The 27,704-nt window shown below is 50.9% G+C and overlaps 10 protein-coding genes across 10 annotated transcripts; 8 read left to right on the top strand and 2 right to left on the bottom strand.

Moving 5' to 3' along the window:
* Nucleotides 1-24: 24 nt before the first annotated feature.
* On the top strand, nt 25-1,864 carry PMZ80_002647 (uncharacterized protein; the record flags this gene model as incomplete). The annotated part of the gene is made up of 2 exons (XM_064871079.1): nt 25-312; nt 368-1,864. 2 exons carry the CDS (start codon nt 25-27, stop codon nt 1,862-1,864), a joined length of 1,785 nt encoding a protein of 594 aa, XP_064733532.1.
* A 1,037-nt stretch (nt 1,865-2,901) lies between these two features.
* PMZ80_002648 (uncharacterized protein) lies at nt 2,902-5,188 on the top strand (the record flags this gene model as incomplete). The annotated part of the gene is made up of 2 exons (XM_064871080.1): nt 2,902-3,033; nt 3,083-5,188. 2 exons carry the CDS (start codon nt 2,902-2,904, stop codon nt 5,186-5,188), a joined length of 2,238 nt encoding a protein of 745 aa, XP_064733533.1.
* An 840-nt stretch (nt 5,189-6,028) lies between these two features.
* Nucleotides 6,029-6,769, top strand: PMZ80_002649 (uncharacterized protein; the record flags this gene model as incomplete). Its single annotated transcript, XM_064871081.1, has 1 exon — nt 6,029-6,769. One exon carries the CDS (start codon nt 6,029-6,031, stop codon nt 6,767-6,769), a length of 741 nt encoding a protein of 246 aa, XP_064733534.1.
* A 674-nt stretch (nt 6,770-7,443) lies between these two features.
* PMZ80_002650 (uncharacterized protein) lies at nt 7,444-8,543 on the top strand (the record flags this gene model as incomplete). Its single annotated transcript, XM_064871082.1, has 2 exons — nt 7,444-7,487; nt 7,541-8,543. The coding sequence occupies 2 exons, from the start codon at nt 7,444-7,446 to the stop codon at nt 8,541-8,543; spliced, it is 1,047 nt and encodes a 348-aa protein (XP_064733535.1).
* A 777-nt stretch (nt 8,544-9,320) lies between these two features.
* On the bottom strand, nt 9,321-10,307 carry PMZ80_002651 (uncharacterized protein; the record flags this gene model as incomplete). The annotated part of the gene is made up of 1 exon (XM_064871083.1): nt 9,321-10,307. One exon carries the CDS (start codon nt 10,305-10,307, stop codon nt 9,321-9,323), a length of 987 nt encoding a protein of 328 aa, XP_064733536.1.
* A 406-nt stretch (nt 10,308-10,713) lies between these two features.
* PMZ80_002652 (uncharacterized protein) lies at nt 10,714-11,190 on the top strand (the record flags this gene model as incomplete). Its single annotated transcript, XM_064871084.1, has 2 exons — nt 10,714-10,812; nt 10,864-11,190. The coding sequence occupies 2 exons, from the start codon at nt 10,714-10,716 to the stop codon at nt 11,188-11,190; spliced, it is 426 nt and encodes a 141-aa protein (XP_064733537.1).
* An 806-nt stretch (nt 11,191-11,996) lies between these two features.
* On the top strand, nt 11,997-13,240 carry PMZ80_002653 (uncharacterized protein; the record flags this gene model as incomplete). The annotated part of the gene is made up of 4 exons (XM_064871085.1): nt 11,997-12,194; nt 12,244-12,540; nt 12,597-13,110; nt 13,161-13,240. The coding sequence occupies 4 exons, from the start codon at nt 11,997-11,999 to the stop codon at nt 13,238-13,240; spliced, it is 1,089 nt and encodes a 362-aa protein (XP_064733538.1).
* Nucleotides 13,241-13,411: 171 nt separating this feature from the next.
* PMZ80_002654 (uncharacterized protein) lies at nt 13,412-14,032 on the top strand (the record flags this gene model as incomplete). The annotated part of the gene is made up of 1 exon (XM_064871086.1): nt 13,412-14,032. The coding sequence occupies one exon, from the start codon at nt 13,412-13,414 to the stop codon at nt 14,030-14,032; it is 621 nt and encodes a 206-aa protein (XP_064733539.1).
* Nucleotides 14,033-14,852: 820 nt separating this feature from the next.
* Nucleotides 14,853-17,462, top strand: PMZ80_002655 (uncharacterized protein; the record flags this gene model as incomplete). Its single annotated transcript, XM_064871087.1, has 1 exon — nt 14,853-17,462. One exon carries the CDS (start codon nt 14,853-14,855, stop codon nt 17,460-17,462), a length of 2,610 nt encoding a protein of 869 aa, XP_064733540.1.
* Nucleotides 17,463-20,949: 3,487 nt separating this feature from the next.
* On the bottom strand, nt 20,950-27,145 carry SNF2 (transcriptional regulator; the record flags this gene model as incomplete). The annotated part of the gene is made up of 5 exons (XM_064871088.1): nt 20,950-20,964; nt 21,014-21,772; nt 21,826-22,154; nt 22,844-23,021; nt 23,075-27,145. The coding sequence occupies 5 exons, from the start codon at nt 27,143-27,145 to the stop codon at nt 20,950-20,952; spliced, it is 5,352 nt and encodes a 1,783-aa protein (XP_064733541.1).
* Nucleotides 27,146-27,704: the final 559 nt, after the last annotated feature.

The following is a 27,704-nucleotide window of genomic DNA, read 5'->3' on the forward strand; positions in this document are numbered from 1 at the left end:
TCCGATCACAATACTCGAACAAACATGGACGGCATGAACCACGAAGAAGCTTTCGCCGAGGAGGCACGAGAGGAGGTCAGAGATCAGGAGTCGCGGCAGCGACGGCGACCGCAGAAAGGACATGTGCATATTGCAACAGCAGAAGATGCATCTGAGTCGGAGAATGAAAGTAGCCCCTTAATTGGGAGTGCTCAGTCGATGCGTGGAGAGAGAGGCCAACATAAAAGAGGCCACAGCTACCAGAAAGCCATCAACGAGCCATGGACGGGCGCCCATGGACAGGGCGATCGTCCGTGGTACAAGAAGCCATCGGTAAGAGACAAGCGAAACATAGTCCCTCGAGAGGTAGTGACTAACTCTCCCATAGGTGTACTGGCTCCTTCCATCGTTCTTCCCTTTTTGTATTGCATTTGGAGGAATAATCGTACCGAAGACCTACCTCATACAAGACCTGATATGTCGAGACCTACTGTCCGACCGTTCGACAAGGGACCCTACCTTTACGTTTTCTCCGATCCAACCTGGGGGAGGAAATCCCCAATGTGACGATGACAATGAGGTGCAGCAAAAGACGGCAATGTTCAGCTTATACGTCAACTTGCTATCAGGTATATTCTCGGCCATTGTCGCGCCTCACCTGGGTGCACTATCAGACCGCATCGGCAGGAAACCAGTCATTGTGTGCGCAACATTTGGAGCGTTTTTCGGAGAACTGATTACAATCATCGTTGGCAATTTTCCAGATAAAGTCTCGATAAACTGGCTGCTTCTTGGATACGCCGCTGACGGTCTATGTGGCTCATTCACAACGAGCATGGCTCTGTGTTTCGCGTACGCATCAGACTGCACGGCACCCGAGAGAAGAAACGTCGCCTTTGGCCACTTTCACGCCAATCTCTTTGCTGGTATCGCGATAGGTCCTATCTTCGCAGGTGCTCTTATCAAAGCCACTGGTAGCCTTATGGCTCCCTTCTATTTCGCCCTTGGTTGCCATCTATTCTTCATCCTCTTCACAAGCATAGTCGTGCCCGAGTCACTATCGAAGGAGCGGCAACTAGCAGCTCGAGAACGACATGACTCAGAGAAAGCTGGACACAGTCGATCATGGGAGGATCTCAATATCTTGAAGCCTCTTTCAATCCTACGACCAAAAGGCCCTGGCTCGTCAAAACAGTTACGCCGTAACCTTTTCGTCCTTGCAACCATTGACACGATGATGTTTGGCGTGGCAATGGGTACGATGCAGATTATCCTTATTTACTCACGAAAGCGCTTTCATTGGGACCCTGTTGCCTCTGCGGGCTTCCTCTCAGCGGTCAACGTGTGCAGAGTCACGGCCCTGTTACTAGTCCTGCCATTGCTGACGCGGTGGGCCCGTGGACCTACTGCGTCGCAGTCCGCAGGCCACAAGGGCTCAGATGGACTTGACCTGGGCATTATTAGGGTGTCCATCATCTTCGATCTTCTCGGTTATATGGGCTACGCATTCACGCCAAATGGTCCGATCATGGTCATCTCGGGAATGGTTGCTGCACTTGGTGGTGTTGGACCACCTACTCTGCAGTCTTCTATGACGAAGCATATTCCTGCCGATCGAACGGGTCAGATGTTGGGTGCTACCGGTTTGCTACATGCCCTCGCTAGAGTGGTGTCACCTATCGTCTTTAACCTCATTTACAGCAAGACTGTCGCTACTTTTGCCGGATTTGTGTTCCTTTGTCTTGGTAGCATTTTTGTGGTTGTGTTCATTTTGAGTTGGTTCATCAGATCTGGAGTCTATCTGGATGAATCCCCAGATGATGAGCCCACGGAGGAAGAGGCGGAGCCTTTGGCTGGTTTTGCTCCTTCGGCGACGGCGTCATGATCTAGAAAAATCTTGTATATACTTGGTTTTTGGGGTTGTTGATCTGAGGATATTCCTTCGATACGGTACTGTATAGTTGAATTGTTGTTTGTGTGTGTTAGAGAGATGCCGTGCGAGCTTTCACGAATCAACACTGTCCATGCTTTTCCCTCTGCTTAAGTCCATCGTGTCGCTTTCATTGGATACGATGAGTGACGGATGCCTCGTATTGTTTATGATCTTCGCGTCGAGCATGTCCTGCCACGTGGTTTGCAAACCTCTCCTGGTTATGCACGGCCACGGCCGGTCGAGACTCCGGGAGACAAAGTTAGGGCTGAGCCACTAGATCCCCACCACTGAAACCTTGAGTATATGCCTCTAGATTGTCCTCGCTTAAAGAAGCCTCGAACACTCAGCGTCCAGGCTATCATACAGACACTCCGTTGTTGCGAAAGCGAAATTGCATCCAAGATCAATACCTCGATGCTTTTGCCTAAGCATATGCTCTTGCCTTGACAACACCACAACTTGTTGCCTGCGGCGGACCGTTTCGTCTTCGAGTAAACAGATCTGCCTGTATCCCCTTACCCCACGTCCAAGCACTGCATGACATACGAGTCAAGATTACCACCAATATAATCGAGAATCATACGCTCAAGAAGTACCCATCTTGTCTACCGCACAAATGAAGAGTATTCGCGAGCGGTAGTGTCACTCGCCCGAACGCTCGGTGCGTCTCATGAAAACATCGTCCGATCCGTCGCTGTCAAAAACAGCGGGCGCCATGAGTGGTGTTTCCCGCTTCCTCAGCAAACGAGACAAGAACCACAAACACCATTCCCTATCCTCACATCTGTCAGGTCACCACGAATCAGCAAAGGTAAGCGTTGCACTACAACAAGGCTGGATTGCCTGTTTGTCACTAGCCTATGGCATGGTTGCACATTCAAGGGAACGCCTCATAACCCATGCTTTCCACCACGATGCAAGAAGTCTGGTCGACGCAGACTGTTTTTGCACTAATGAATGTTTTACTTTGGCTGGTCCATGTACTGACTATGGGCCCTAAGACTTCAAGCACCAGCACCATCGAGAAGACTTCAGAGACTTTTGACAACAGCTCACCAACGGACTTCTACGGGCTGTTCATCGACACATCTAAACCGGCAAACAAGGACGAGGAAGCAAAGGTGAGTCGTCTATCCGCTGGCATCGCAGCAACGATGTTGACCTTCTCAGGTCAAGACGATAAAGCAGAAGCTGCTAGACTCGAAAGGGGTCCTGCTCAAAGATGCCCAGATCCAATGGGCGCTACGGTCGCAAGTTGCGCGAGGGGATGTTGATACAACATTAATTCTACTCAATGCAATGTCTGACGCGTCGGAAGGACTGCTAACATCTTTTAATCCTAGTGTGAGGCTGAAAGGTGCAGTGAATCGGCAGGCAGTCACATGCTTCCTAGATTCTACCTTATTCTCGATGTTCTCACGCCTCGACAGCTTCGAAGCTATGCTCTACAACTCATTCGAGGATGTCGCTAAGGAGAGACTGGCCTTTCTATTGAGACTATGGGTCAACATGCTGAGGTCTGGATTGCTCATCACCACAGATGTCACAAGGGACATTCAGGAGAGCCTTGCCGAATGCGGCTGGGAAGATGCGAGGGAGCTCCAGCAGCAAGACGCATCAGAAGCATTCACATTCATCACCGAGAAATTGAATTTACCGCTACTAACCCTAAAAATGGACATCTACCACACTGGTAAGCAGGATACGGACGACCACAAATTTATCAAGGAAAGATTATTAGAGGTGGCTATACCGACGCTGGAAAATGGGGAGCATCCTGCCGAGATCAAACTCGAAGATTGCCTAGAAGAATATTTCAACAACAGAATAGAGGTAAAAAGGTATCTGGAAAGGAGGAACACTCTACAGTCTACGAAGTCGAACGACAAAGCAGTGGAGGCAGGAATGGCTGTACACGTCGAGACGCTCGAGGTTGACCCGGAAGCGTCGACACCACTTACACCTCTTTCACCGATGCCAAGCTATATGTCGCAACGGCCAGTATACAGACATCGCGCACCAAGTATCATCCAAGAACGGTACATCCCTGACAAGAGTGAAAAGGTCGGCTCACCAATGAATGACCCCAAGGCACCGACCGGTCGATTGAGAACAGGAAGTGTCAGGAAAGAAGTATTAATGCCCGCTTGGCAGTTCTTCAGTCTAATACCCTGGTATACCGACAACGCACCATCCAATGATGCGCAGGTCGCCGCACATTTCTCCTCGAAGCGGCCTGTTCTCGGATTATGCTTGAAAAGATACGCATACACAAACCAGGGCCAAGCCATCCGACTCAATACAGTCATCGATATACCACTTGAGATCGGCCTACCACATTTCATACAGGACGACAAGGTGGATGAAGAAGGCCCAATATATGGCAACTTCAAACTATCACTCCAATCAGTGGTCTGCCACCGAGGCATCTCAGTCGACTCTGGCCACTACGTCGCGCTTGTGCGGAGCAACATGTCGGCTAGAGATAGCGAGGAGGAGATGTCCCAGTGGCTCAGATTTGATGATCTTGCTTCCCAACGCATCAGTTTAGTGGACATCCACAGAGCATTGAAGGAGGAGACACCATATTTATTATTCTATCAGATTCTGCCTGTAGACGGCGATCCAGGAAACTTGACGTCTGGCGAGAAGCCAGCACCCGGACACTCAACATCCACCACAGATATGGCGAGCTCAGAAGTCTCAAGTGCTGGTGAGCCACTCGTTGCCGCTGGTAGCGTCGAAGCACAATCGGCTCGACAAAGCGTGGATGTCGAGTCGTTTGAAGACAGCAGAGGCAGAGCGCCGAATGGCGCGAAACGTCGGCCGAGCGCTATCTCCTTCACCGAACACTTATCTACACCAGCACGGTCATCAGTAGATGTCAGTGCGGATCCGGCACCAACCCCTGAGCATAAGAAGAGTGGCTCGTTTGGCGACGGCTTGAGCAAGACGTTCTCGAAACTGGCATCTCGAAGCAAGAGGAACAGCAAGGAAGATCTGCGGCTGATCGATCAGGTTGTGCAAGCTGAAGGGGGACCACCTATTCATGTTGATGAGATCCCGATGCCAACGCCATCGGACAGCGTGGCTGTTGATACTGTACGAAGCAAGAGTGAGCCTACTCCATCGACACCGGCACCAACAGCACACCATCAGACTGGAACGCCAGGAGGCGTCAGCCGATCGCGTAGCAAGCGAGAGAAGAGCAGGAGCAGGCTGTTGAAGCCTGGGAAGAGCAAAGATGATCCTGACAGGGAGTGTGTTGTTATGTGAATTCACTCGCTATTGATAGTCCGGGCCGAATAATACCCATGTCGAAGTTGGTGTATCCTTTCCGCCGTTTGGTCTCCGGCCAATAAAGTTTTCACGTCTCACTTACCTTAGGTCCTACCACCTCCCGTTGCGGTCCGTGGAATGGTGCGAGCCTCGAGGTGCAGCAACATATGAATCTGCGAGAAATACCGTACACTGCATAGACCATCGCCTGATCATTCTACATTCATGCTATCAGTACGCCGACACAAGAACATTGTTCGAAAGCGGGGGTTCAAAGGAAACAAAAAAGGCAGACCTCATCAAGCAAATTGACCGTAACTTACCACTGTAGCATCAGCTTACGTAATACAACGCGTCCGCTTGGCACACCTCCCTACAGGTTCAGACTTGCTCAAAGACTTCGTACGCGACTACAAGCCACTTACAATGTAGTGTTGCTGCTCCTATTATCTTCACAGAGACTTCTATCGAGCTGTCACAGGCTATTCTCGTTGGTTATTTGCCTGATGCTAGGTTAGTGCTATCAAGAATTCTTCCAGGCAAGGCTTCTCGAGCGAAGCAATCTCACGTACTGACACCATGAAACCGGGACTTCACACCACTTCACATCAACTACAACGTTTTGCTCTGCGCGCATTGCATGCCTAACTACGTATAGCATTCCATCGCAGACCCTTCTGGCCATAGTCAACATGCATCTCCCTACTCGAAGCTCTTTCCCCCTCATGCCTATCCCAAAACCTCTGCTGTCTTATATAGTTTGCTGATTCTTATACTTCGATACTTCACGAGGCTTTGCTTCCAGATACTCCTTTGACCACTTTTCCGTTTCGTGCTATGTATGTGCACAAGATTTTGTTGACCAGCGTGGCAGCTGTTACCACGCTCGCTTCTCCTGTACCTCAAGCAAATAACATAACGACGACGTCCACCGCTACCATCGCTACTTCGACCGGCACTATCATTGAGACTACTACCTCGACACAAGGAACAGTTCCCACTTCCAGCACAAGGACAATCGCAGGGCCATCCAATTTCGTCCCTATTCAAGCTTCGATACCTCAAGCATCATTCGATGCCACCGTCGGCCCAGCAAAACGCGAGAACTACGACTTGGCTAATGCTCTCGCGTTACTCAACCCGAAAGATGGAATCGCGAATACTGTCATGAGCAGTGCACTGGCAGCTGATATCGACGCCGATACTGCCGTAACCACAACCGCAGCCTATGACAACGCAAACACGCCTTTCTACGCCGCCTGTGCAGAATCTAACTTCGCCAACTACATCAACGGCTCCGCCAACATGGGCACCGATCTAGGTGCACGCCCGGACGATGCAACAATCGTCTTCAGCTACCCTAATTCCGCCTACGAGTGCTGCGTCAATACGATCCTCAATCCGAATGGTGCCTTCTGGTTCTACGGGTTTGGGATTTGCTATACTGCGGTGCGAGACACGTGTCCTGAACAGCAGTTTGAGGACCCGAGCCATTCGTATGTGCAGGAGGGGGTCTTGCCAAGGTTTACGGCCGGAAATGGGTATTGTGGGCAGCTTGTTAATACTGAGGCGCTGTGAGCACTGAGAAGGTGAAAGGCGTGCATAGGGCGTGACCAAGTTCTTGCTTGACCGGGAATTGCGAACAATTATCCTTGTTACTAGTCGAAGGGGCAAATGCCAAGGTAAACGGCTATTTAGGCTAAACACTGTTAGATTCAAGTCAGTTCGCTGCGTTTGGGAGCTAGGTCTAACCAGTGGTTGAGGAGCTCATTTTGGGCTATTGTGGGTAGAGAAATAATATTTGATGACACTACGAGATATGTTAACTACATAGTCTCGCCGCATACGTCTCCATATTGATAGCTACCCAAGCTTGTGAAGCCCCGTACGATGTAGACTGCAATCTATTCAGACTCGTCGACAACACCGCAAGTAGAAAACATGATTCACTTGATTTAGAGACCGTGGGATGATGATACGCAACGAAGACAAAACCATGCAGTGCACGGTGGGGAAAGGGGGGAGTGATTCTAGCGGCGTTCTGAATGCCTGACTGCCTGACATATTCCGTCGGTGACGTAGACGGACTCGACGCGGGACTCGAGTGTGTCGGTCACGGCCACGATTGTTCATGTGTTTGAGCAGCCGCTATCATTAGTACTCCTCTGCGCAACAGAGACTCATCATTAGCTTTAGAACACTACCTGAACTGTCCGCGACCACATACCCACTGCTTTAACACTGGACCAACCATGTCGAACAAGATGGCGAAAACGCTAGCACGGCAGAAAGAGAAGTATGCGGGCACCCGCTGTCACAGAAGCAAACTTGCTAACCAGTCGATAACAGAATCGCCGAAGGCAACTACTACGAAGCACATCAACAGTTCCGGGTCATCACCGCTCGTTACCTGAAAGCCTCAGATTACAACTCCGCTGCGGACCTCCTCGCCAGCGGCTCGTTACTACTGCTCCGGGCTGGACAAGGTGGCTCTGGAGGAGACCTGGCCCTAACATTGGTTACCGATGTATACATCAAGGCACAGTGGCCACTAAACAAGGAGAACAAGGACCGCATCCTCGAGGTATTGAAGGCCTTCCCGGCGGGCGAACCAACAAGGAAACGATTCATCCAGGAACTGGGCAATTGGATGACAAAAGATGGCATTGAGGGCTCGAACTCCGAAAGAGGCGATGCAGAACTACACCACGAGATAGGTCTCATCTTCGCCAACGAGGGCGAAGCATACGAAGCAGAGAAGCACCTTCTTCTAGGACAAACACCACAATCCGTCCAACCCTTAACGAACCTACACTACCAATGGTACAAAGAAGACAGCCCACACACAGCAGCGATATACGCTTCCAGGTCAGTCCTGCCGTACCTCGTGCTCGGCAACCTCCAAGCAGCCACAACCGCAATGGCAGTATTCACATCCCAGCTCCTCTCCTCAAACGCCAGCATACCCACACAAACGATCGAATCATCCAAATCCTCAGTCCGCATATTTCCCTCCCTACCCCTTCTCAACTTCCTCTCCCTCCTCATCCTCGCAGTCCAAAAAGGCGACAAAGCCCTCTTCCAGCAACTAGCGAAACACTACGCCGCACATCTGAAAGATGCGAATGAACTATGGAGCGATGCGCTTGCCCAAATAGGCGAGATATGGTTCGGTATCAGGATACCGAGGCAGGGAGGAAACCCGCTGTTCGATATGATGGGTAGTATGTTCTTCGGTGGGAACCAGCAGAAGCCCGCTGGACGGAGTTCGACGCCGAAGCCCGCGCAGCCGCAGATTAGTGGTGGTGCGGCTTCGAAGGAAAAGCCGCCTGTTGCGATGGATCTGGATTAGAAGTCTGTGGCTAGGGGCGGGTTACAGATTGCGAGGGGGATCAAGCGGAAGAGCGAGGGGTGATGTGTGGATTGTACAGGCTTCAGTCGGTAGATAAGGAGATATCCCTATGTGACCCTACTTTTGAGCGCAATGTCGATTTCCGAGTCTTGTGCTGAGGCGGTCGAAGAGAGTCTTGTCTGACCATGTTACCTGCTGGACCTTTGGAACTTGCTCACCACTGACAGCTGTGATTCATTCTGCGTGGTGCATCGCAAAGCCCCACTATGCAGTGTATACGTTCCAGGAAGACACTTGCCTGACGAAAAGTGCCTGATTCGACAAGTTGGAGAACGACGCGAAGCATAGAACATAGTGCACAAATCACAGGTGCAATCCAGTCAGACGAAGGTACGATCTGTGTAAGGAGGTAGGTATGACCCGTGCTAGGAGAAGGAAGCAAGTGCGGCCGTTACAGAGACAAGAGGGCGGAGAGGTGCGAATATGGCGGAAGGAAGGCGCAACCGCTGCCGAGATAATAAAAGGCAGGTACGACCCGTACAAGGGAACAGGCGGGACCGTCGTGGGCATCAGGGAAAGGAATCTACCGGTAGAAGATGGTGCGACCTACAAGGAAGAGAAGGTAGTACGCCAGCTAAAACTACCACAAGGCCAGATGAGAAGGGGATGAACGCGGCTTGCAACATGGTGAGACGGATGATGGTCAGCACGGTTTCGTGTAGGTACTGAGGAACAGCACAATGCTCAAGCTCTATTTACGCGGCATAATCTATGACTCTATAGGTGATTCTCACTCTGCTGTATATCCGCAAGATGCAAGTATATACTCCTGTAATCCTGGCCTTTACACCTGGAATCTTCAGCCGCTTCGTTCAGCGTATTCAATACCACATCTCTGAGCACGCTCTTCGCACCGACCTGCTCACCAAGCTGCAGTGCCATCTCGACCACTCCTTTGCATAGCTCGATTGAGAATCCGCCCTTGAAGTCTCTGCTGGCCGATGCCGTCTCGGTGACACCCTTGACGGGGTTTTCTTTGGACGAATTGTAGCAGTGCCCGGTCGAGACATTGACCACACTTGCCAGTGTCTTCGGATTGAGGCCGTATAGCCGGCCCATGTTGAAGGCCTCTGATACACCGAGCATAGATACGAATCCGAGGTAGTTGTTGATCTGCTTCGTCGCTAGGCCTGCACCTTGCTTGCCACAATGATAGATGTTCTCCTTCTTGCCCATTGCTTCAGCTAGCGGCCGGACCTCATTGTAGAGCTCTTCTGAGCCGCCGATCATGAAGGTAAGTGTACCGGCAACTGCACCGTTGTAGCCTCCTGACACGGGCGCATCAACGAACTTGTGGCCTGCTGATGTGACGAGATCGTTCATCCTGTTTGAGGTTGCCACGTCGATTGTTGAGCACTCCATGAATAGTATTTGTCTTGTCTTCGAGTCAGGGGCACCCGCGAGTAGACCTGTAGACTTTTCTGTGAAGACTTCGTCAACATGTGGGCCTTTGGGGACCATGGTGATTATGATATCGCATTGTTGAGCTATTTCCTTGGGCGTTGAGGCTACGGATATGTTCTCGCTCGGTTGTGTCTCGCAAAGGAACTTGTCGACGGCTGATTTGTTGATCTCGCAGATGATGAGTTTGGATGAGCTCGGTATTCGCCGGCGGAGGTTCTGTGCCATTGGGAAGCCCATCACTCCTATTCCTATGAAGCCGTAGGTGACGGCTGGCAAGTTCCATTCTTGGCGGTCGGTCATGGTGGATTTGGAGTTGTGCCAAGTGATTGTCTTGTTGCTGAGCGGAAAGTGGCTGGCAGGTGTCGAGGCAGTATCGGAAGTTGTGAGGAAAGTTTGAAGAGCAGAACTGTTTCGATGGAAGTAGCCATGTTGGAGCTGGCCGACACTTGTGCTCTTGTAAACATGTTCTAATTCTGCTCGGGTGTCGATTGTGTTATCGTGACATTGTTGGAGATGAAGCACCCCTCATGAGAGCATCACTCAAGTATTCGGTGGAAACCGGCGAGTTGGAGACGTCGCCGAGGCAGGTCCTTGAAGTCAAGGGATACTGTGCAATAAGTTTGGGTTGATGTCCTCCTACTAAAGCTTTGCAAGTAAGCACATATTGGAAAGCGTTAGGTACAAGCACGTCAATAAACCAACCACTATGGGTGATAAGTTCGAGCAAACAGACAGGTTCAAGGATGGCCTTCGCATCCGGAAAGAGGTACTCGGCAATGCATACGTTGACAAGGCTCTGGAAGGAGTGAGAACGTCCAAAGACATAGGCGTGCGAAGAGGCTGACGACTTTGATAGGTGAATGATCCCATGCGGAAGTCACATCAACAGTACATCACAGAAGAATGGTCGAAATGGGGTCGCCCAGGTCTGACTCGGAAGCAGAGGTCGCTACTGAATATTGGCATCTTGATGACATTGAATCGAAGTGCTGAGCTGAAAGTGCATGTTAGAGGTGCCATCAGAAATGGCTTGACTGAGGAGGAGATCACTGAGGCAATCACGCATACCATGATGTACTCGGGTGTACCTGCAGGAGTGCAGGCAAGCAAGGACGCTGCTGCGGTGATCAAGGAAATGAAGGATAATGGGGAGTTCGAGGAAGCTGCGAAGAACGCTACCTAGGATGACGAAGAAGCCGTCCTTACCAGCTAGAGGTTCGAGTGGCCTCGTTCAAATAGGCCCCGTCGGGAGTCGACGTTCAATGGCGATACCATTCGTGTTACATACATTACCTGCTCATTGCTGCGACGTCCGAAGAATATACTCCTGGTGTCCCTCTTTATGTCGAGTGCGCTCTATGCATTGAAAGTGCTTGTCGGATCCGGGTTATGAAAGAAGCTGCGGAACTTAACGCCGCTTCTTCGTGATATGGAATCGGGTCTATGGACCACTATGGTCTTCATCGTTGCGCGATATCGATCGCTTCTCGCAATGGATGGAAGAAGCAGAAGGTGCCTTTGGTTCTGCGAAAGGACTCGTGAAGAGAGAAAGAAATGAGGCTTGGGGCGCTCGAGGCATCCTCTCATCACGCCCAGAAGCACTAACCCGGAGAAGTCCATGGGTCCCTATTATTCTGGCTCTTATTGGTTCGGCGCCCTCGCTCTTCCCCGCAGAACCTGCATGCACCTCGGACGGCCACAGACACCTTCACAGTTCTGATCATCCTAGCTACTTGCCATATCCTTCGAGAAAAGGTAGCAATGTAAAGCAACCTCTTGGCAGAGGCAACGGTCATGGTCACAAGATGTTGCAACGCGAATGTGCCCCTGGTCCTCACCGCTGATCCCACTAGACACCCGGAGAACAACGTGTGCCCTAATATGCAGTCATTTTCGCAAATGTGTGTAACAGTGTTCTTGACATAAACCTAACGATTTTCACTCCCTGGCTGTGCCGCACAAAGCACAACATCGCACACTGACGACGATATGGCTGCGAAAGAAAATATAGCGGCGGCCGGCTCAGAGTCAATGACTGAACCAAAGCCTCGAGAGGATACCCTCCTCGAGCTCTCGCAATACGAGCCATATGTGAAGCCAGGCCTGCGTGGCATGTTTCAGAGCAAGTATGTGGTGGCTTGCTCTTTCCTTGTCCGGCTGGGTGGCTTCTTGTTCGGCTACGATCAGGTTGGTGGACGACATCAATCATAAATGAATCTGCTAAAGACGATGCTAGGGAGTCATCTCCATCATCTTGGTCACGGATCAATTCATTAACGTGTTCCCGCGCATCTCGGACGATGCACCAGGAGGCGGCTTCTGGAAGGGATTCATGACTGCTCTCTTGCAACTTGGCGCTGCATTTGGCGCTTTCAATCAGGGCTGGATCGCGGATAGGATTTCTCGAAAGTACTCCATCACTTTAGCAACCATTATCTTCATCGTTGGGTCGGTACTACAGACAGCCGCATACAGCTATGCACAATTAGTTGTTGGTCGCTTCATTGGTGGTATTGGGGTCGGCATGTTATCGGTAGGTTGTTGCATGGTGTCCGATTTCTCCTACGTTCTAAGCTTACATCACTATAGATGGTTGTGCCAATGTACATCGCGGAGGTGGCGCCTCCTGAGATTCGTGGTTCACTGCTTGTGCTGGAAGAGTTCTCGATTGTCTTCGGCATATGCGCGGCGTACTGGCTGACATATGGCACACGATACATATCCTCGGACTGGTCTTTCCGCCTACCTTTCTTGCTCCAGATCGGGCCGGCAGCTCTGCTTGGTGTTTCAGTGTTCTTCCTACCCTTTTCTCCGCGATGGTTAGTATCTAAAGGACGAGATTCCGAAGCGCTGGCATCACTTTGCAAGTTGAGAAATGTCCCAGACACGGATCCTAGGGTCCTTGCCGAGTGGTACGACATTCGGTCCGAGGCTGTCTTTCACCGTGAAGTCACGGAGAAAACCCATCCGCAGCTGACTACGAAGCACTCTTTTGCTGCCTCGTTCAAGCTTGAGCTCGCCAAATATGCTGATTGTTTTCGGAGAAATTATTGGCGACGTACCATGGTAGGCGTTTTGCTAATGTTTTTCCAACAATTCGTTGGTACGTACCTTATCCAGTTTCAGGCTTCATTCAGTTCCTAACGCTGCCAGGCATCAATGCTTTGATATACTATTCTCCTTCACTTTTTGCCATGTTGAATTTTGGGCCTGCTGAACATAAAGATGAATAATATTATCTATAGATGATGAGAAGAAGAGAAGGAAAGAGAAGTTCTAACAGTACAAATATCAGTAGGATGTGGTTCCACCAGTTTCATCTCTACTCCCCAGACAAAGAACACCTCTGCCACTATCCGTTATAGCCAGTGATGCTCTGAAGGCATCAATTTCAACATGCCACTATGGGAATGAATTACAACATGCAACTCATTCTCGGAGGCATCTTGAATATCACACAGCTTGTTGGAGTGATCACATCGTTATACACCATGGACAAGTTCGGGCGGAAGCCCCTACTCCTCTTCGGGAGCATCACGATGTGCATATGTCATATCATCATTGCGGTCCTCGTCGGACTCTACTTTGGTAGCTGGGATGGACAGGAAGACAAAGCTGCTGTTGCAGTTGTGTTCTTGTTCCTCTGTATGCTGTTCTTCGGGTCTTCTTGGGGTCCGGTACCATGGGCTATGCCATCAGAAATCTTTCCGAGCTCGATACGAGGCAAAGGCGTGGCATGGTCGACATGCTCAGATTGGCTGAACAATTTTATCATAGGATTAATCACGCCTCCCATGATCCAGAACACACGCGGTTTCGGGGCGTATACCTTTTTCGCCGTTTTCTGTGGACTGTCTGCCTTTTGGACGTTCTTCTTCGTTCCAGAGACCAAGGGTCGAAGCCTTGAAGATATGGACCGTGTTTTCGGGGATCATGCGGCTGAGGCAGACGTTATCAGGCGGGCGGAGATAATGAGAGAGCTCAAGACCTCTGCAGCACCGGTGCGGGAGGGCAAGACGGTGTAGCTGTATCGTATCTAAGAATGGTGACCAAATTTGTTACTCTTTCACTTGTCCCGCCTGTTCTGGTGTGCTTGGCAGGAAATGTAAATACGCGCTGGACCCTTGCATGGGATTCTACAGTACGGAGGACCTTGCGAAGCACTGGCTCGCACGAGCACATCAGCGTGCAGAGAGGAGAGTTGCGACTCCGTAACATAACCTCGGCTGTCCTCTAGGCGAACAGAAGGCACTGATTGGTGACAATGCTGAAGAAAGCGGAAAAGCGTCCGTCTTCTTGGCCCTAAACCTGATTCGATCAGCTCGAGCAGGGTAGCCACGGCAGGTGCAAGTGGTGCAAGTCGTGTCTTCTGGTGCTTCCTCGACCCCCGCGTATCTGTAATTATTGAACCCCTCACGTCGACAGCTTCTGTTCACATCGAACCCGACTATGGAACCCCAGACAACAACTGGCACGCGCCAGAAACGCAAACAATCAGGCAACAAGACGAAGACTTTACCTTGCCCGCACTGTCAGCGATTATTCGCAAGATTGGTGCGTCGGCCAGCTTCGAAGCACATGCGACGGCGCAAAATAGCTAACTGCGGGCAATAGGAACACCTGCAGCGACATATTCGAACACATACGAAAGAAAAGCCCTTCGTCTGCGAAATATGTACAAAAACATTCGCGCGCAGCGACCTCCTCGTCCGCCATGAACGGCTGGTCCATCCTGGCGACGAGGAGCAGCACACCAGCAGGAAATCACATAAGAGACGAACACATTCGACGACATCGAACCTCTCAAGCATTACTCGACCCCATGCGAATAGCGATGCCTCCCAAATGAGCCCAGTCTCACCTCTACAGCCGCAAGGACACGATCCGATGGACATCGTGCATCAGAACAGCCAGCACTTGCTATCTTCTCCCATGGGACAAGAAGGAAGAGGCATGATGGACATGCTAGATCCCCAGCTCATGCAACCGCCGAACGGTCTTGGGTCGATCGATGGCCTGCCGGCGCATCAGTCAAATCATTTCAGTCCATCGGGTCTGGATCCTTCGTGGGGCTACGATCTGAACCTGCTATCACACGCGGCAAGCCATGTGGCTTCGAACCCACAGCATCAGTATGGCATGCCAGACATACCCACCTCAAGTCAAGAGCAGATGCAAGAACCATTACAACAGCTTCTTCCTGTCACCATGGAGCAACAATACCCTCCGCGGACTATGCAAGACTATGGCCATCAAACGCCTCTGTTCGAGAGTCCAGATCTTGGTGATCCCATGCAAGACTTTACTGTGTTTCTGGACAGCATAGGTTTGTCCTCAGAGTGGGATCCGCGCATGATCAATAGTACCGAAGGTGAGCCGTTCACTACTCCAGAGCTGAAGAATGACCCCAACTTCTACAAAGCAAATGGCGATCCCATAGACCATAGGCTGGCACCTTTGCAAGACGAGAACAGCACCTTCTCCAGGTTCGGCTCGCGCTTGCCGTCCTTGCAGCCAGAGCCCCGTGAGCACCACTCCCAGCCTCCGGAGCTCAAACCGAACGACGATTATTTAGGCATACCAAAGTCGAGAGGATCTTGTGAGGTATCAGACACAGATCGGCAGCAGTTTGCTTCGAAGCTAGCATCTTTCGACAGTGTCATGCCAAAAGGCTTCATTGCACCGTCAAGACATTCGCTGTCCAGATATTTAGCCGGGTACATAAATGGTTTCCACGAGCACTTACCATTTATTCACGTTCCTACACTCTCTGTGGGAAGCAGCGCGCCGGAGCTAGTTCTAGCCCTTGCAGCCGTCGGAGCGCAGTATCGCTTTGAGAACAGTCGAGGCATCGAGCTTTTCTACGCTGCTAAAGCTGTTGTTCTTGAACAGGTCAAACGGCGCGATGGCTTTCAGATACCTCAGCTGTGGAACAGACCGCGCACTCGAACCGGCTCGATCGTGCATTCGCCCTCTAACGGAGGCTTCAGTGGCTCTAGCAACAGTCCTTTCCAATTTGTGCCGTCAGAAGAAGCAGTTGCGCCTGATAGCAAAGAGCAAATGGACTCGATACAAGCACTGCTCCTTCTGACAGCATTCGCAACTTGGGAGCGACATCAAGAACTATTGCGTGAAGCATTGGCTTTTCAAAGCATTCTCGCTAGACTGGTCAGGGAATCGGGCTTGTCAAACCCAGAAATTCCACCTTCAGAAGACCTGAGCTGGGAAGAGTGGGTGCGGCTAGAGGGTGATAAACGCACGAAGCTGATAGTATACTGCTTCTTCAACCTTCATTCCATAACATGGAATGTGCCGCCACTCATACTCAACACCGAGCTCAAGCTCGATCTGCCAGATCCTGGCAACGAGTGGAAAGCCCCGAATGCAGAAGTCTGGAAGAAAGTACGAGCGCAGAACACCCCTTCGGCTGTTCCATTCCAGACCGCATTCTCTCGTCTGTTCTCGAAGCCTTCACAAACGCCGCCTGCCCCCGTCTCGCCACTAGGGAACTATGTTCTCATTCACGCTCTCATACAACAGATCTTCTTCGCTCGACAACTCTCTCTCGTTTGGCCAGCTGCCGATGCCACGTCACTGCGGCATGAAGATATCACAATACTTGAAAGAGGTCTGTCATCCTGGAAGTCCGGCTGGAAGCGCGATCCGCAATCATCACTGGATCCACAAAACCCGAACGGGCCTGTGGCGTTCACTTCAACAGCGCTACTTGGTCTAGCATATATCCGCCTACACATCGATATGGGTCCTCTTCGACACCTCGAGTCCCGCGACAGTAGTCAGATTGCTCAAGCATTACATAGCACACCTGCCCTACGCCGTGATCCACGACTCACTCCAGCTCTACTACACTGCGCTCATGCGCTTTCGATACCTGTCAGATTAGGCATAGATTTCGTTGCCAAGACGCAGACCTTCTTCTGGTCGATACAACACTCGCTCTGCAGTCTCGAATGTGCATTCTTACTCTCAAAATGGCTGCACAGCCTGTCACGTATCATCCCAGATCAGATGCCGCCCCTGTCCGAGCACGAACGAAAACTGCTTGTATGGGTTCGGAACATCCTCGAAGAAACGGAGATGATAGTGCCACTGAACGGCGATGCCGGCGACAGCCGAGTCGTCAACCAAAGCCAAGAACTTCTCGAAGATGAGGGCAAAATTCGTGGTCTGGCAGTCAGCGTCGTAAGGGTATGGAGCAAGACATTCAAAGGCAACACATCCTGGGCGATCGTTGACATGATCGGGTCTGCTCTAGAAGTTTACGCTGACCTGCTAGAGGAAGATATGAGGGTTGAGCTCGGTATAACGCTGAGCAGCCGATCTGGTAGCTCGAGACCGACTACTGCTGCGGGGAGTGGACCGCAAATGACGCAGTCGGCGGTGTATCCTGCGTTGCAGTCGCAGCCGACGCCTGGAAGCGTTGGGTCTGGTTGAGTAGACCAGAAGAACAGGACTGTTGCTTGGGGTGATGAGTTTGTGGTTTTCTGACACGATGACCTTGGTCGGTGCGATGAGTCCATGTCTGATGATTTATACACGGTTATTGTGTCAATAAGTATTCTTGTAGTATATGTACAAAGCTTGAATGTACATATTACGGTCGATTGCACAAAGCAAATTCAATTTTATGATGAACATCTTTGATCGGCTGCTCCTGCAGTCCAGGGCAGCATCAGCATTGATCTGCTTATCACATCGCATCGTCTCTGTACAAATTGACTCCTAGATATGCGAGTGGAAGGCGCCGCCGCCCGTGAATAAAACGAGCATGTCGTTTCGTATCGTTCTTTAATCTTGCTGTTGGCCGTGACTTATCGTGCGCGACGAGTGCATATTTCTCGTGGTACTCTGCTCTGTTGGAAAGTGCTATGCACGAAAGGCGGGTAGCGATCTGCTATACTTGAGGGAGGACATTCCCGGTGTAGACCTGTCTCTAATCTCTCATCTTGCGTTGTCCCGAGAGTTTGCGAGCGTTGGGATTAAGCAAGCAGTATGCCGTCAAGAGGAAATTTCTTACCAGTTGATAGCAGCACTAGGATTACACAGTTGTGAGTTAGCGCCAGACATGTTCTATTGCCTCGATCTTGCTGTGGGTGGGTTGGTTGAATTTGAGTGGGCGCGCCGCTTGGTCGAAGGTGATGTGGTTCTAGTGTGTGCGAATAAAAAGGGGTGGAAACACGGCCTTGCTGACCATTCGAGCCACCGACCCTCGTTTCCCGTAGAGAGCCAAACCTTGAGCACGTTGACCTGCTTAAGGTAGTCAGCTTTTTGATAGCTATTTATCACAACGCCATTCCAGTTGTCTGTTGCTGCAGTGATGTTGAGGGCCCATGGGGAGGTTACGAGCTTTTAGTCAGTACAGGCGATGCCAGTGCGATAACCAGATCTTGTTCGTGCTTCGCCTGACAGTACTTTTCGATTAAATCGGGTGCTTAGACAGTCTCGCTTGCTACCTATCTGTCGTGGATGGAAGACTCCTGTCCGCTGTCCTCTCGAGCAGTGTGATCCACTATTCGGTGAGACCGTGTGTGTACAACGTGTATCAGGCGTCGACTTAGGGTCAACGGACATCGCCGCGCAGGGAGCGCTGATATGCGGGCGGTAGCGGAGATAGCCGATGGTTGTCTAGGAGGTACCTGAGTCAAGCAGGGCTCCCTCAAGGACAAAGCCGGAGATCGGAGCCGAGGGGCCAAACCTGTTCCCTCAATAATTTGCCGGTTTTGCCCACCTGCACCTTGAACTTGGACATAACAGGCGTCCAGAGCGCTGTTCTCCGGGAACCGCCTGCGCCTACGATGTCAGGTAACCCTTGTGGCCGCGGCCGAATTTGCTGATAGTTTATCTGCAATAACAGGAGTAATAGGCGACTTAGACTATCAGCAAATTCGGCCGCGGCCACAAGCCTAAGGCCTCCCAAACACGAGTGACTTTGGCAAACCGGCAAATTATTGACGGCACAGGCTTGGGGCCAAAACCTAGTGTCTCTGTGAGACTTGCTTCCGACAGTGCTTTTTATTCATATGATGTAACTCTTCTCGTTCCGGACCTATCGATGCTAAGCAGTGTCTTTATGGCCGACGGCGATGCTGCTCCTACGACGTTCATAGATGCAATCAAAGCGGCGGTCGACGCCTGATGTGGTGGAAGCGTGTTAAGAACAGTCCAACCTGTCCAATCCGTTGATCATTGCCGCTGCACTTTTGCAAGTGCCGACAGCAGCAGACACGGCAGCGATGAGGGCACGGCGATCACTGGGCGCCGGTCAAGATTGCTCGACCCTTACCCGTCTTACAGGCGATCTTCTTACTTCCGTTTGCTGCCATCGCTAGATCGAGCTTCGATTCCTTGCAGAAGGTACTCGAATTCCATGAGCAGCTGGTCAATCATTTCTTGGACCTGATGTTCGGATTCTGAGCAGAACCAGTGGAGCATCTTGCGCCATTCATCGTCCTCTTCATGTCGCCTGTATGGCTTACACGCTTCTCGCGCTCGGGAAAACCAAGTCCGGACTTTCCAATCCTTCGGTGGACAACAAAACCCCAGAAGAGGAAGACCCTTATATGCGCTAGCCAGAGCCAGGAGCCTGACCACAGAGCAGCAAACGTCGAGTGTGTGTCTTGTACTCTGCGTGATTATAATGTCGATGATGTCGAGTCCAATCCTGCTTTTCCAGCACAATAGATCCTCGTGCAAGAAGCAGCATATCATGGATAACTTGCTTGCAAGCTCTTTCACTCGAGATGCGTCGCTTAGTCGCAATTCAGCCCAGAGTTCGAAGAAGTGCTTGCCTTCGAAAGATGCACCTGGCGTTTGAGGAGGCCACCATGGGCCACTGCTACTCCGGAGGATCTCATACGGGTATGCAGCAATTGCATGTGAAAACTCCTGTGACCCGTCTTGGTTCCACCGATTGAATGGAAGGTCACCTAGGTTTGTGGCAAAAAGGGCGACGAAAAGGAGACGAGTGCTGGGGCTCAAGTATTGAAGGAAGACCTTCCAGCATCGCCTCCAATATGGATCGATCCTATCAGTAAAGACATTTGGGTGCCGTCTGTCAAGTACGGATTCGTAGACCAGGCAGCTCAACAAGTAGTCCTGCTCCTCTACGCTCAAGTTCGCCAGATCATGCTGGTAGTGCGCGATGTATGCCGAGGCGTCGCGAGCTGCTGTGAAGGCCAGGTCCAAACGCCAGTGTCGACGACGGTATGGTGAGTTCTGGAACACATGCTCCAAATGGCTTGCGCACAGCGTGTTGACCCTTCCCCTCCATATTCTCGATGGCCCAACAGTGTTACCAGTGGGGAATTGATGGTAGCACTACCAACGTCGAGAGCGAATTTGGAACTGTCGAATTCAATGTCATTACGCAGCAAGTCAACAGCATCAAGCAGTAGCCTTGCAAAGTCCCTTGTGCTCAGAGAGCCCCGTACACCTACTAGTGTTGGCCGTGAAAGGCAACCCGTCATTGCGTTGCTTATGACATATTTTTGCCAGTCCCACCGAGACTTAGACGAAGGTCTCGAAATTCCGTATATGTCAGCCATGCTCTGTGGAACAATCGTCCAAGCGTCAGCTGCAATTTCAACGCTTTTCACGATGTCTGCGGCTAGCCGAAGCCAGATCTTGTCAGGGTAGATTGACAGCAGCTTATCCCCAAGCCATGCTTGAACGATAGAACGGCTGTTAATATGATAGCTGACAGTCTCGTGTAGCAGATACACTTTAGCAACGCCTATCCTGTGATGATCTGGCATGTTGACAGGATCTGTCGTCCTTGGTTCGCGACGGCTGAATCGTAGAAAGCTGCCCACAATGCCTTCCAGGCGTGCCTCGAAATGCTCGATTGTTGAGACAATATAATCAGTCATTAGCCCATACCGATGCACGAGCCAATTCACAGCACCAAAGAGTTGTTGTATGTTCAGACTGAGCCTCGCTGTGGACGGGTAGCTTGCTACCAAGTGCAGTATTAATGCTGCCTCGACTCTACGGGACATGGGTATCTGTGCAAGAATTCGGTCGTACATCTCTTTCAGCTCCTGTGGTAATTCCTTCAACTCTTGTTTTGCCTCGGACAGAGTACATCCTCGAACCAGCATGTCTGCCAAAATTCCCGTAGCGAAATGAGCCCATATGAACACCCCGCATGCTTTTCGGGAGAGGTCTTCCACTATCTGCGCGATCAGTTCTCCTGGCTCCATTGACTGTACAACCAGCGCGGTCTGGATGCTACTGAGTGATGCTCGAACATATTGCCGTACACCCTGGTTATTGAACTCTTGTACTCTGATGGTGGGACATCCCTTGAGCAACGTCAGGATGGATGGTTCGGGACGGCTCGCTATGCACGCTCGTATCCTCGTTCTTTGACACAGCGATCGGATGGACTGCACGACTAGCCGTTTGTTATCTGAGCATTCGTCAAGTCCGTCAACGAGAACGAAAACCTCGATCGCTTCTGACACAAGCATCCTCACGACAAGGTCGATTGTGGAATCCGCATCCGGCAAGCGGGTCAAAGAATCAAGGTCGACACGGTGTTGTGGGAGAGTCTCTGCACTCAGGGCACATTTTTCGATAATCTGCAATAGTAGATGGCGATAGAGACCATTGACAGTATTGGGCAAAGTATTTCCTGCTCTGTAGTCGAAGAAGTAATGCAGAATGTGCCAGTGTTGTGGTCGTTCCTGGCTGGCCAATAAGATTCTCCGTGTCTCTGGCGAGCCAGCGATGTGTTTCATAAGCTACTCTGTGTTGCTTCAGAGATCCAGATCTCGCAATCTCAGCAGACAGCTACCTTCCCAGAGCCTGGCAGGCCCTGAATCCAGAAGACCGGCTCTGCCTCTGGGTTTGCGAGCCATTTCTCAAAAGCTGTTGACCAGATATATTCGCAAGTGCTAGGATCAGCTCTGAGTGTGTTTGAGAACTTGGTTGACAGACAAGAAGAACGGCCCAAAGCCCTCGCAATCTCTGCCCATTGGCGCTCAGTAAATCTCTTCTCATGCTCGAGATCTTGTTGAGGCGCAACTCCCAAGTACTGGTGGTAAACATCGCCCAGAATTGCATGTGCATTTCCTGAGACACGTACCTGATCATATCTCGAGGCTCGGGATATCGATGGCTCGACTGGCGAGGCGGATCGTTAGCGCTTCATATGCCTGAATTTGCGAATATGTTCAGTGATTCACATACGTACTCCGGCCGATTTCATTGAAGTGGTGAGCAGGCCAACAACGCTTTAGCACCCATAGTAATGTTCATGTAGCTTGGGTTTCATGAACATCATTCAATGCTCTCACCAAGTCTTACGAGGGTAAAGCTTGTGATAAAGCCTCAAAGTATACATCGACGGAACTCACCTGCAGCAGTAAGGCTGAAGAGGTGTGATTCCGAGCATCAGGCAATTGCAACAAGCGGGCAAGAGCGGGTAAGGAGACTGGAAGGTACGAGGCTGACCTCGCTTGCAGTTACGCTTACCAAACCAACATACATTTCTGGAAGGTGTAGCGACGACTTTGCTGGACGTTTGATCGGTGGCAGCGACCACCAACTCAAGACTTAAGTGGGTAAACGCGGCATCTGGGCAAGACAGAATTCATTGAATCGTTACGCCAGAAGCCACTCCTGCGGAAAAGCGCAATGAGGCGTTTTTCACAACTTGAACCACCTAGCCATAACCCAGCATAGCAATACTTCTCCCAAACTCGAAGCACGAATACCGCCCTGTTTGCGCCAAGCATATCATTCATGCATCCCACCATCACGTATTGTAGTGGTACATCCTCTTGTGATCGGTCTTAACTTCTAGTCCCCACCATTCGCCATAGCAGAAAAGTTAAGCTTCAGCTTTGTCCCACCAGCACTGGGCGGCACACTGGGTCGCGGTGTCCCCAAACTCGAGCCTGCATCGGTGGATGCCGCATCGCCCTTGCCCAGCGTCAGTAGGCCGGGGTGCTCGCTCTGTTGCTGTGCGATCATTTCGGCGCATTTTTTCTGCATATGCGTTAGTATTTTGCTCGTTTCTCGTCAGTGAAGGATCGACTTACCTCAATCATAATAGCATCGTTATACAACATACTCCCATCTTCATTGTACGTCTTCGCATTCATTGCAAGCAGATCAATATCCTTCTGCAGATCCTCCAGACTCGTGTATTTGTGCCCATTGATCTTGTCCGTGATGTTCTCGATGGCGATCGGGTTGGTGATATAATTGTAGTAGTCAGGATACAATTTCTTCGGCGGGACCTGTAAGAACGGGCCAATGACTGCTCTCATAAGCGGGCCCTCATCGCTGTCGTTTGGATCCGGCTCCTCATCCACGTCCTCCACTTCGATGCTTTCGATCGCTTTGATGGTGATCTTTAGCGCTTTCTGGAGGAGTGACCGGTCAGATGCACTCAGTGAGTCGGGTTTCGCGGATGGACGACCACCACGCTTTCGTTTGGCGACAGGTGTTTCCTCTTCTAGGTCAGCCTCCACAGCCTTCCTCTTCGCAGAGTTCGGCTTGCGACCTCGTTTCTTTGGTTGCGGAACAGGCTCCTCTGTACTCTCGCGACTAACGGGGTCAGGAGAAGACTCAATGCCACCTTCACGCTTAGCTTTGTTGGTCTTTCGCTTATCAATTCGTGCTTGCTTTCGCTTGGTTGCTTCACCAATACTGTCGTCCGAGTCGTCTACCGCAGCGAGCCACTGCTCTTCTGTCAGGCCGTCATCGTAGCGGACTTGAGTCTTAACTCTGGCTCCACGACCACCATAATCTTCTTCGGCGTCTTTCTTGTCTGGGTTCGGTTCGTCTTCTTGAAGGTAGATATCTGGCAATTCGTCTTCACCCATGAGACGAGGTAGCGGCCTGCCAGGACCATACTCGTCTCTAGCTTGTCGTTCTTTGTCCATACGTTTGAAGAGAATGAGTTCTTCTTCTGAGCGAGCCATCATGTCATTCAGGTCGTCGTCTTCCATTTCCTCCTGCTCGTTACCTCCCGCTTCGGCGGCTTCAGCGGCTTCCAGCAGGGTCCGCAAGAATGCATCTCGTTCTTCGTTTGTGGATTTGTTATCGAATTTACCAGCTTGAATGACCTTGCCATCCATATCGAGTTTGTACTGGGCTCGTTCGAGGATCTTCTCTTCCACTGAGTTTGAGCTGATGAGTCGAAGAATCCGGACCTCATTCTTTTGGCCAATTCTGTGAGCACGATCTTGAGCCTGCAAATCCTGATGAGGATTCCAGTCGGAGTCGTAGATGATGACAGTATCTGCAGTCTGCAGGTTGAGACCAAGACCTCCGGCACGAGTGGACAGCAAGAAGCAGAAGTATGGCGAGTTAGGCTGGTTGAACAACCTCAGCAGCTCGGAACGTTCATCAGATTTGGTGGCGCCATCAAGTCTCAGATATGTTATCCCTCGTAGTCGTAAGAAGTCTTCCATGATGTTCATGATTTGCGTCATCTGGAAGAACATCAACACACGATGACCAGTAGCTTGAAACTTGGGCAGGACTCGATCCAGAAGCTCGAATTTACCAGCTGTTCGCCAGATTGAGTCGTTCGTGCCCTTACCCGGATTCATCTGCTCTTCAACTGGCTCAAAGACGTAGGGGTGGTTGCATAGTTTCCGCAACTGCATGAGCATGTTGCTAAGTCCACGCATGCTGGTCTTGCCTCCTTTGCCATCAGTTACAGCGAGCTTATTATGTGTCGCCAGTTGCGAGGTGAGCTTGGCCTGCAAAGCAGAGAAGCGACACTTGATGACTCGTTCTTGTTTGTCTGGCAGATCTTTCTCGACGTCCTTCTTGAGACGTCTCAGCAGGAACGGTCTGAGCACCTTGTGGAGACGTCTAATGACCAGCAGCTGCTCTTCTTCGGACAACTCCATTCGATCTTGGCCACCGGTGTTCGCGAAGGGAGTATTGAACCACTCATCGAAACTCTTAGCTGACTTGAAGATGTTTGGTAGCACGAAGTTGAGGATGGCCCAGAGCTCTGTCAGATTGTTCTGCAGAGGTGTACCAGTGAGGATGAGTCTGTATCTTGTGCTGTAGTATGATGATAGAGTGCTACTCAGCTTTGATTGAGCATTCTTCATACGATGACCTTCGTCGATGATCATGTGAACCCACTTGATCTTGCTGAGAATAGGTCGATCCTTGATGATGTACTCGTATGTAGTGAGCAGAACCTGGAACTTCTCACTTCTGATTCGGTTCTGCTGCATCTTTCTGGTATTGGGGGGTCCTTTGTAGACGATCTTCGATACGCTCGGTGCCCATTTGTCAAACTCAAGGTTCCAATTCGTCAACGTACTGAGCGGCACGATGACCAAGAAGGGACCTGATTGCTGCTTCTGCTCGATGAGGTATGTGATTAGAGAAATGGTCTGGATAGTCTTACCCAGACCCATCTCGTCAGCCAGCACACCATTGAGCCTATTGTTGTATAGCGACACCATCCATTGTAAACCTTTCAGCTGGTACTCTTTCAATGTACCACCAACCAGGATCGATGGTTGCACATGGACCTCTTCTTTGATCTTGTGAGCAACAGCATAGTAGTCGATTTTTCTGCCGCCATCTTCATCCTCGGAGCCTATTTCGTCCTCTTCAGGAGCGAAGTCCTCCGTTTCACCGTATCTTTCGGCAGCGCTTCGTTGTTGAGCACGTACAGATGCAGCAAGTTGGTTGAGGAAACCATCGGTCTGTTTGAGCAGATGAGTGATACGAGAATCTTTGGCTTGGCCGAGCAGCTTCAGATAGGTCTCTTCGTCGTTCGCCTTCAAAGCTTGCAGACGTTGCTTGGCTGTGCGTTCAATGCGCTTTTGCTCTTCTCGCTCCATGTGCTGATGTTGGGCGATCATCATCTTTCCAAGCTTCTGCATTCTTGCCTTCTGGTTCATGGCATGGTTCTTGATCTCATTGCCATGAGCGATGACGGAAAGTAGTTGATCATTGGCCTTAGTCTTTTCCTTATTCTCACGAGCGTCTCTCTGTTGTTTTTCGAGCTTCTCGGTAATCTTAGCTTCCCTGAGCGATTGCTTCTTCATTCTTCGATGCAGCGCACGATTGGCAGTCATAGCCAGGTTGTCATAGTTAAAGAGCTCTTGTTGAATTTCCCGTCTAAATTCGCGCTGTCGTTGCAGCAGAGACAACTTCTTGAACTCGATAAGCATCTTCATCCTCAGTGAGCTATCATCTGTGGCCTCCATCGAGCTGCTACTGTCCCATGCAGCGATGTTGACTGGCATGGCAGCAATTTCAGCTTTGCGGGCCTGAATGCGATTGTACATCATGCGCTCTCTATCTTCACGGACCTGCTCGATGTCGACCCCATACGGCATTAAGGCTGGCACACGTGGTCGCTTAGCCCGCTGCGAATGATCTGCAAAGGTGATAGTGCGAGGGTATAATTCGTAAGGGGACTTGTAAGATTCGAAGAACTGCTTGGCCAGTGTCATGTCGGTTTGAGCGCTCTCTTTTCCTTCAGCTGCATCCTTAACAACCTTCTCAGCAGCTTGTGCGGAGGCGGCCGATGGCATAGCGGCATCGTTCCTCGGGAAGACTTTCTCTTGTAGTGCCTGTGGCAGAGGCATGTTCTTGCTTAGCATCTTGAAGGCCTGGATTTGCATCCGAAGCAATTGCAGCTGTTCAGGCGAGAAGCCAGCAGCACTCGTGACGGTGCGCTGTGGTCCAGCACCCTGCGTCGACGCGCCAGATTGTGGCTCCTGTTGAGCAACACGAGCATGCGCAATCCCGTTCGCTTCTGACTGTATTCCATCCATTTGCGCGTTCGAAGGGTTGCCGCCATTCTGGACAGCGCCGTTGCTTTGACCATTCATCTGAGGTTGTGGCTGACCTTGGGCTTGCATCTGGGTCTTCTGTTGCTGCATATGGGCCATCTTCATCTGTGCCTGCTTACGCGCCTGCTGTTGTTGCTGCACATAGGTGAGGAATTGCTGAAGCTTGAGGAGTTCGGGGTCAGTCTGAGGCACCTTCTGCGCCTTGAGGAGTTTGTATTTCTCATATGCAGCCTGTATCTGTTGTTGGGTAAGGTTGGGCGGTAGTGTCTGGCCCATGGACTGCATAGGGTTTGGTTGCTGCATGGCAGCTGGCTGTACAGAAGCCATGCCGGCAGGGGTTTGTGTTTACTGTGGCACCCGTAACATGGGGTGGAAGGATGTATGTGGGTAGACAGGGGACTAAACACCTCCCGAGGTGTATCCCGGCGTTGCTCTGATGCATAGTGTTAGTAAATTGAACATTTGGAAACGAACTTGGCGCATTGCGCATGGTGATTGATGGAAGGAAGTGGTAGGCTGATAATGCTGATTGACTCACACGAGTGTAGTACAAATGAATGGCTGAGGGTTGGCTCAAATCAGGTCGCGGACAGTCACTTGGGGTGATTGTGGTGGTTGATTATCGAATCGCGATGGAGCAGGCCGTCGTCGCGTCTCGGTCATCTGTGAAAGCCTGCGAGGGACGAGACGATTACTAGAAAGAACACTCCTGCCCGCAGACGCGGCAGATTCAGCAAGATTATGAGCTAGTACACTTTAGACCTAGCGCTGGTTAGTGACGGATACGAACGCCGAGAGTCCGGCTTTTCAAGGAAAGAGCATTTCACGAAGCTGAGCACTGATACTGTAGTTGTAATGATGCACATATGCAAGTTCAATCTGTTTG

Source organism: Knufia obscura (assembly GCF_036327395.1).
Source record: "Knufia obscura strain CCFEE 5817 isolate CBS 148926 chromosome Unknown scaffold_2, whole genome shotgun sequence".
In the NCBI taxonomy this organism is placed as follows: Eukaryota; Fungi; Ascomycota; class Eurotiomycetes; order Chaetothyriales; family Trichomeriaceae; genus Knufia; species Knufia obscura.